At 29.3% G+C, this 8,911-nt stretch overlaps 1 protein-coding gene across 1 annotated transcript; it reads left to right on the forward strand.

Moving 5' to 3' along the window:
* The first annotated feature begins 3,757 nt into the window (after positions 1 to 3,757).
* LOC128162976 (uncharacterized) lies at positions 3,758 to 5,223 on the forward strand. Its single transcript, XM_052826427.1, has 3 exons — positions 3,758 to 4,045; positions 4,198 to 4,341; positions 4,680 to 5,223. The coding sequence occupies exons 1-3, from the start codon at positions 3,853 to 3,855 to the stop codon at positions 4,856 to 4,858; spliced, it is 516 nt and encodes a 171-aa protein (XP_052682387.1). The 5' UTR covers positions 3,758 to 3,852; the 3' UTR covers positions 4,859 to 5,223.
* Positions 5,224 to 8,911: the final 3,688 nt, after the last annotated feature.

Below are 8,911 nucleotides of genomic sequence, written 5' to 3' on the forward strand. Positions count from 1 at the left end.
ATTTAAGGGTTTTATTTCCTTTGTAAGCAATGTTCTTATTCTAATTTTACTTTATGATTTTTTACTTCCATACATCGAGTTTAATAATACTCATTGAAATATCAAACACTAATACCAACAGATTCATGAAAAACTAAAGGGTATTATTAATGAACGCTTCCTGATAATCAACGCTTCCTGATAGTTACCTTTACATATCAATATTGTGTTTAGTTGAGGAACATATACAACGAGAAGCTATGTTTCAGAGAGAATTAAGTTATCATGTTGCACATTTTATGTTAGTAAAATCTCAGTTACATTTTGAAACAAATGGCCGATACGCAAAAAAGAAAAAAGATATTTAAAAAATATCCAAATTTAATTCTAGATAGCATATATATACTTTAAAAATTCAAACTAGAACCTCACATACTTTTACACCTACATAATCCTGACATCCGTTTTTTGTACTGTTTTTGATGAGTTGTGTACATTATTTTTTACTCAAAATCCAGTTTTTAAGTATCCTTTACAGTTTTTTGGTCTTTAGTTTATAACAATCTTATAAAATATTTTGCAAAGTTAGCGATGACAGCCATTTAAACCATTGCATTAAATCATTAATGTTATATCTTTTCACATTAAAAAAAAACCAAAAAAAATAAACCTTTAACATCATAGATAACATTCTTTGATCGGCAATGATGATTTATTGATAGTTAGAAACAATCAACATGATCAGTTTGATGTAAAATAATTTAAAAAAGTATTGAATTTTTACAAAATTGGAATATTTCGAATCTGCATGTACACCATAATTTCATTATTATAAACCGTCAACAAAATTAATTTTGAAATAAATTTGGGTAAAGCCGTTCATAACTCCTTGTTTAGTTTTATATTTTTAACGTAATTATTCTCCTTTTCTTAAGAATACTGAGTAGGACTCTTCAAAGAGCATTAACACGTATACAAAGAAAGAGTTGTATTAAAACAATTTAATGCAACTGAAAAACATTGAATGCCATCATAACTTGTTATTGAGGTCGCATTAAAACGTAACCTTGTTTATAAATCAAGCTGTCTTCCTAGCTACTATTATGCAACACCTATAGATCGAGGTAAGTTCATGGAGCATCTTCTTATGATTGAGGTCAGTTCATCGAGGTCAACTGCATTACTGAATGAATCTTTCGATCAAAATTCTTACGCGTGAGACAAAATGTGCATTCTTGAATCAACAGGTCGAACTGTATTTTATGTATGTTTGCATTTCTTAAGGTAAATGAATTGAAATAAAACTGAGTAAAATGTTATATAAATACTAAACCAAACTTCAATTTTTTATAAGAACTACTTATGCAAGCGGAATTTGTGCGCACGTGGAAGCATTTGCCGGATGCCTCATATGGACACAATAGTGATCGGCCGAAGCCGATCACAAAAAGTAGCCAAGAGGTCAGTTTTACTACAAGAAATAAAACCTGTTTTATTTGTTAAAGAAATGTAAATTGAAAATTTGTTTAAAGGAAAATACGTCAAGTACATCCTCCAGACAAGCCTTTCTCTCCGAGTTGTGTAATTTCCCACGATGTATAAAGTGTGCAAAATACAAAGTTCACGGAGTATGATTCGGAAGACACTTTAATATTATTTAAACTAGAACAAAGTTAAGATAATATATCTTTTTAAAATTTATTTTTTTAAGAGATTAAATGTTATGAAATTGCTTTCATTGTCAAAAAACCCCCCAAAAAACTAAATCATTTTCTCCGGTAAAGAAGATGCTCAATTTCTGCGTTACGTTAAACAAATCAGCTTTGATTATTATTGTTTGCCTGCTTGAAAGTAAGGTAACTCGCAACAAATTAAATGCATCATAAAGATTTTTCTTTGATTAGTAGTTTGCATTCGAGAAAAAAATCTTTATATGCATTTTTTCAGTTGCCAGAGCTGTTGTGCTTGCAGACACCGTTAAGCAGTTTCAAATTTTATCCAGAAATGATTATTTTTATCAAAAAATGGAAATAATTGATTCATTACCAACGTTTTCTTTTACGTTTGGTCATTCTATGTGTTATCAGCGTTAAATACGGATATAAATCACACAGTGTTATATTAATAAAGTCTTCTTACGCTGTTTCCATCTGTTCTGCCTACAGTACAGCCTTCATACGAACATAAAAAGTTAAGACAATTCCCTATTATAAACATGGTTTTTATTTGTTTTTGATCAGATATTTATGGAAGGTGGAACGAATAATATTGACCCAAGGCACTATAAAATAAAAAGTATTCTAAATGCATTGATAAAAACAGTATTGTTAAAATAAGTCTTCAAGCTAAAAAAAAAAAGCAAAAACTTTCTCTATAATATTTATATGCAAATTTAAACAGAAAAAAAGGATCAGAAATTAACTAGATATTATTGTACATGTACTTGTGACTGTTTTTTTTTTCTGACACGACATCCCCATCCAGTTAAAGCAAAATGAACCAATATTCTCTCAGTCACATAAAGAATAACATTACCATTTTGGTGCTGTGGATCTCACTTTAACTGATACAATTGTACAAGCGTTCGGTAACCGTTCTCCGCTCGACGCTTAATAATACATTGACATACATTGACCTCATGTTTAAAATCAATCATACTAATTACTTTCCCTTATCAAAGGCCATTAGGTCCATTTTATAGAGCATTTTGGAGTACAAAGTGTACATTTGCCTAGCGTTAATCCAGTTTTCCGTTTTAATTTGAAGTCATCAATTAACTGTAACAATCTCCAAATACATTTGTAATTTTTATCTGTGATTTAATAGAAGATTAGAGAAAGGAAATGAACTTCAAACATAATTATTGTACGGCTCTGTTTTGAAGCACCGCAAGTGGTTTAACTTCATATATGAAATATCTTTGTTGGAAAGTGTCAACTTCCTTGCAAAGGGCAATATTTTAGGATTACCGATGTATTAGATAAAAAAAAATGACCTGAATTGAAAATCCTACATCCAAACCAAATTTTTATATTTTGAAAATCACACAGATTTATGGTTCATAAGGTTATGATATTTGCTTTGAATATGATAATGCAAAACAAGAATTAACAAATAAACTTTGCTTTTAAAATTGAATGTAATTTAATATACAATTTTACACATAAATAATTACGGTTTTTCTTAATATTAATATAAGTATGCATATTAGGAGATGCAGAAATAGAAAATATATATCGACTATGTTTGGAGCTTTATTGTACCAATGCCTTATAAATGAAACGCATGCATCTTGTATTACATTAAATATCAGGTTTTCTATTATTTACAACAAAATATAACATTTTTTATTGCTTTGATTTTATTTATAATATCTAGAAAAAAATAGAGCCAATAAATATGATTCTAAGGCCAATTTGAAAAATGTTCACTCAAATGACTCAATCTCTTTGAATTGCGCATATCATTAAGAATAGGCGTGTTGATTTTCTGAACCTGACTTAGTGCGCATGTAATTGTGAACTATTACCTCATCAACATTTATAATTACACGTAATCGTTTTAATGAATTCAAAATATTTCAAATATACTGTTGACAACACATCGAGATTAATCTGTGAACATAAATTAATGCAATAACAGGTAAGACTGCAATACGTATCTTTTTTTATATTTCATTACAGTAACTTTAAGTATTTGTAGCCAAAAAAATTGGCCAATACTTTCTTCTGTTAAAGGTTCAGTTATCAAATCATTAGCAACAAAAGAGGAACTCTGGGAAATTGTTATCCCTTTTCGTGTTTTTGTAATATCCAAAATAATAAGCAGATTGCTTGTTCTTGTTTTTCAATTTCAGTAGTGATAAATCTAGAAATGGAGGCTTCGAAATTTTTACTCTCTGGTTTATTGCTGACTGTCTGCGCTTTGATTTTTCAACTCGTTGGTTTAGCTTCACCTAATTGGATAACGACATATGTACGAGGAGTTAAATTACAAATTGGTTTATGGAAACTGTGCGCAAAAGTTCGTAAAAGAAATTGGTGCCTTGAGCATAAGGATGTAAGAGGTAAAATAAATCAAATTTCAGTGATTTAAAATTGCTACTTTTTTTTATTGTAATTCGTTTTGAAATTTCATTTTTTATATTCATTATTATGTTATATTATTATTAACATTTTACAATAATGATAATACAATATTTTTTTTTAAATTGGACAGATTTTTTAGAACCTGTGAGAGCAACAGCTATAGTAGGATTCATTTCACTTTTATTTGCTCTTGTTCTGATAATTTTGAAAATTTTTGTCATGAAAGACAAGAAGAACATTCTGTTTGTGGCAATAGGAAGCACTTTTGTTGGAGGTAAGATTTATGTTGATTATGTTATTAATACTTGTCTTGAAAAATGTGATATCGTTTAAACTAAGTAATGTAACAACTTTTACATAACTGTACATTATGAATTAAAATGTATAAGAGGAAGTGAAAGAAAATATCTGCATTTTTTTTATATCACGTTTCAACATTTAGATTAATTTAATACCTTATGGAGCAAACAAGTTTGAATAGCGTAATATTTTATTTTTGCATTTCTAAATCATAATTGATAATTGCACGCTCATTTTAAATAAAATCACTTGAAATTTTTCAAACCACCGACAAAAACAGATTTTATTATCATTTGTTACTTCTTTCAACAGCATTTTTTATTTTGGTCTCAATTGCTGACTTCGCAAGAAAAATAGATGATGACTTCAATTCCGATGGAGAAGAGCTAGAGTACGATTTCTCCTTCGCATTTGCCTTGTGTATCATAGCAATGTTATCATCACTCAGTGCTGGAGCTGTCATGATCGCAGATGCTGTTAAAACTGGTTAAATCTATATATAACTATTTATAATGCCGATGGTCTCAATGTTTACAAAAATTTTAAGAGTGACAACTCATCTGTTGATTTTTATAACATCGAGTTTGTTCTGATAATATTTAGATACAATTGTTTTTACTAATGAAAACTAACCACATGAAACTGTTGTATTATGGCATGTATGATGAAATTGACCAAATACATGTATCCACAATATGAACATGTGTAACTGAGTCAAATGAAGATAAAAAATAAACCTAATGGTTTAAAAGGTAAATAAATGTCAGCACTTTGCCATTTAGTTTCTCTGTGTTTATCATTTAGTTGCTTTTTTGAAATTAATATATACATGTACATGTGTAACAGGGTTTTTATCTCATACCCAAACAAATGTAGTTTTAATTAAATAACAATATCAATTAGAGTGAAATGTAATAATAAAAGTCATTTGAATGAAAAATAATCGTTTGTTTTAATCTATGAACCTGTTATATCAAAATTTAAAAAAAAATGATATTCAGAGAAGCCAGATCTAAAATTTAAGCGTACATCATCGCAGGGCATTGAGAACACAGCTTTTGTGCAGTTATCTGTTTAAATAGTGTTACTTTTCTTATTTCAATTGTAAAAAAAGTATGTATTAAACAACAGTCAGTTTATTTCAGGTACGTTTCAACCGTCGAAACATTCAATCTCAGTAGCTCACTCCAACAAACTATTTTGACTTTTTGTTTGTAAACTATTGTTATGAAAACAATAGCAGTGTAAAGCAGAAACAGTATCTAAAAATTACGTTTTCTATCAATGCTTTTTTGGTTTTTAATTTTCTTTTTTCTTTACTGAATAAGCAAGTTAATAAGCAGCAAGATATACGACTTTTAATTTAAGAAGAAAATCAATTTAACGACTGTGCCAAAGCAAATATTTCCTTACAACTTATCAACTGCATTATTCACCTCAGCAATTAGGAAGCAATCAATTTCAAAATATCAGTACATTTATAAACAATAAATTTCCAAATATGATAGATTGAACATCTGGCATTACTTTTACGATTTTCCAAATTTTTCCATCGAAAACAGGAAGGAAGAAAAATCCACGAATACATCGGTAAATACTACATACGACGAGACAATTGCAATGTGAATCATATACTCTGTACACTGGAAGAAACGCCACAAAACGAGTTACATACGTATATTACAGGCCTCCATGATCAGACGTTACGTGTTTCCTCATTGAAGAAAAACAATGGGTTTTGGCTTTTCATAGCCGTCCTTAGATACGATATACGGTAAATACGTTTTTTCAGACTATAAAATAAGCACCTAGAAACACGAGTAATTGAAATTTTAACTTTAATGTACAATAAAATATAGTATGTTACACACATATAGCAATGACGAAGTGCAAGAGGAAAGTAAATGCTTAAATTACATTTTTTTATACGATCGTGGCTGACATTCTTCAATTTGAAACATTTTAACCACATATGCCTGCATGAAAATCGATGATAAAGTTGCAATGAGTAAAAATTGAAATACTACTTCCTAGGAAGATAATATCAAGCAATTCCCAGTTTGAAATATTTCTTACAAATTTTAAGTTAATGACAGAACATAAACGTCTTCAGTCTTATCTTTATAAAAATTGTAATTGTAACAAATAAGTGGCACAAACGGAATGTATCTGATCTTCCTTTCCATGGTTATGCATATGGTCCATAGAAAGATTGATCTAAAATAAAACTTTTTTATGAAATTCAGTTTTCTATTCGGAAGATTCTCATTTTAATAAAAGGTATATGTTTCGTATGGATTTACATGTTTCACCGATTAAATTGGATTCACTGTTAAATATTTACCTTAGACTTCAATATGCTCATACTGTGTGCAAGTAAGAAAACAGTTTATGAGTAATTAAATTTATTCGTTTTCTACATGTTTAAATTATAGATTAAAAACGTAAGCCCATATCTTTTATGCCCCTTAAGATTTTCTTGTTGATTATTCATAATTCTGTATATAACGTGTGATATATATGAAATTTGTAATCGATGATTATAAAAATGTTTCATTGAATACTACATGTACGCTTAAGTTATTGTACAATGATTTTCATTCTTTTTCTAACCAACCAGACCACACAAAATAGCCATCATAAACATTGTAAGGATTAAGATTAAAGCACACGGAATAGAAAAAATAACAAAGAAGGATTAATGACACTGATATAATATAATCAAATTACTGTCCCAAAGATTAGTTTTAGGAGGCAAAATATTATAACGGTATATTAATATCAAGAGTACATAATGTTGAGATTTTTTATGTTTTGTCAAACACGGCGAAGTATAAATGAAAATTTATATGGGTTATTATTCGATGATGAAAATCTTATTTGCAAAGGCATTGTTTATTTTACTGGAAATGGACATTGATGGTAACCTAACAACAAAACTTTATGAGAAACGCGATGACTTCAATTTTTACTTACTTAGCAATATACTATCATCACATGCATATGGTGTTTTTGTCTCTCAGTTAATTCGATACACAAGGACATGCTCTTCGTACAAACAGTTTCTAAAGCGAGACAAGCTACTGACATACAAGTTGCTAAAACAGGACTATCAACTGTCTTGTTTGAAGTCATCTTTTCGTAAATTATGTGGTAGATACAACGACCTTGTCAGCAAATTCAATCTTCCACTTGGTCACATGCTGACTGACGTTTTTCATACTAATTGTTAGACCATAATTAATCACCTAATACGTGGACACTATATTGGATCATTTTTACCCTCAACGTTCCCCTACCGACAATTGTTTATTATTTGTAAACTATCTTGAACACCGTTTTACAAAAAAATCAGTGAATAAAATATGCTGACAACATTATTGAGGGGCATATGTTTCTGCAGTTATCTATTATATTGTTGAAAGCCCATAAGAGACTTTTAAATTGTTTTACTATTCTTATGCTTCAATTTTTTTTATTATGTTAAACAATCGTCGATCTATTTTCATAGGTTTTAACTTTTAAACAATCTGATTTTAAAAAAGCAGACTGTAAATATCATTGCGCTTGCTTTTACACATTCTAATAAATTTCATAATTATAATAAAGTTCTATGTTTTGTTTTTTTCTCTCGATTTATTGTCCACTGTTGTCAACGGTGTAAGCTATGGTCTCTAAATGAACTATAACAAAATGATCTTAATATGCTGTATGTTATGGTGATAGTATATAACTACTAGTACTTGTGATATTACCTACGGAACTAGTCTTAATGGGCTTTATAAGAGTGATATTACAATGTTATATAAGGTCTCACTCTTCATAGTGTCGATAGGGATAAACAAGAGCAAAAATAACTGTTAAACAAAATAAATCTGTCTTTAAAACGTCCATTACTCTGATGCACAAGCAATTTGCTTTACAATTTTGATAAAGAAAGCCCACATTTTGATGACTTGTTACTATAAATAACCTTGGAAAAAATGCAATTAAATCCTGAAGAGGTCGGTAATAAATGTTGCTCTTCAGTAAATTGCAGTAGATTTGTCCTAACCTATATCCAAAAGTTGACTTTTTAGCATCATCCTACCTCTAGTTACAGTACTTTTAGAGCACATGTAATTGTCTTCTGATAATCATACCTTTAACTTTACAAGAAGATACTGTAATACTTTGCTGTTTAAGAACTCCCTTACTCTGACTTGTATAGCCATGGACACCATGGCCACGAGATCATCACTGAGCCATTCTTATTTATATATCTTACTTACTTATCGTCTAATTTAATATTTAATCGTATTTATTTTTTATTAAAAACCTAGGAACAATGAACAAATCATTAAAATCGATCCCTTAATTTAAATGTCCATACCCTATGGAAGCTGCCATTGAAATTTAATCTATCACGTAACACCATCTATTCCCGTTTGTTTTATCAACATAGCATTAGTATTAGCAAATCGTGATATCTGCTCTAAATGATAAGTTCTGAAGAGTTTGAAACAATATCGATTTGAGAACAATATTTTACCATTGACTTTCCA

The sequence above is a fragment of the Crassostrea angulata genome, chromosome 9 (assembly GCF_025612915.1).
Source record: "Crassostrea angulata isolate pt1a10 chromosome 9, ASM2561291v2, whole genome shotgun sequence".
Taxonomy (NCBI): Eukaryota; Metazoa; Mollusca; class Bivalvia; order Ostreida; family Ostreidae; genus Magallana; species Magallana angulata.

Coding starts and splice junctions, on each gene's coding strand:
- LOC128162976 (XM_052826427.1), top strand. CDS start 3,853: ATGGAGGCTTCGAAATTTTTACTCTCTGGTTTATTGCTGACTGTCTGC. Junction 4,046..4,197: donor TGAGCATAAGGATGTAAGAG/GTAAAATAAATC, acceptor TAAATTGGACAG/ATTTTTTAGAACCTGTGAGA. Junction 4,342..4,679: donor AGGAAGCACTTTTGTTGGAG/GTAAGATTTATG, acceptor TTCTTTCAACAG/CATTTTTTATTTTGGTCTCA.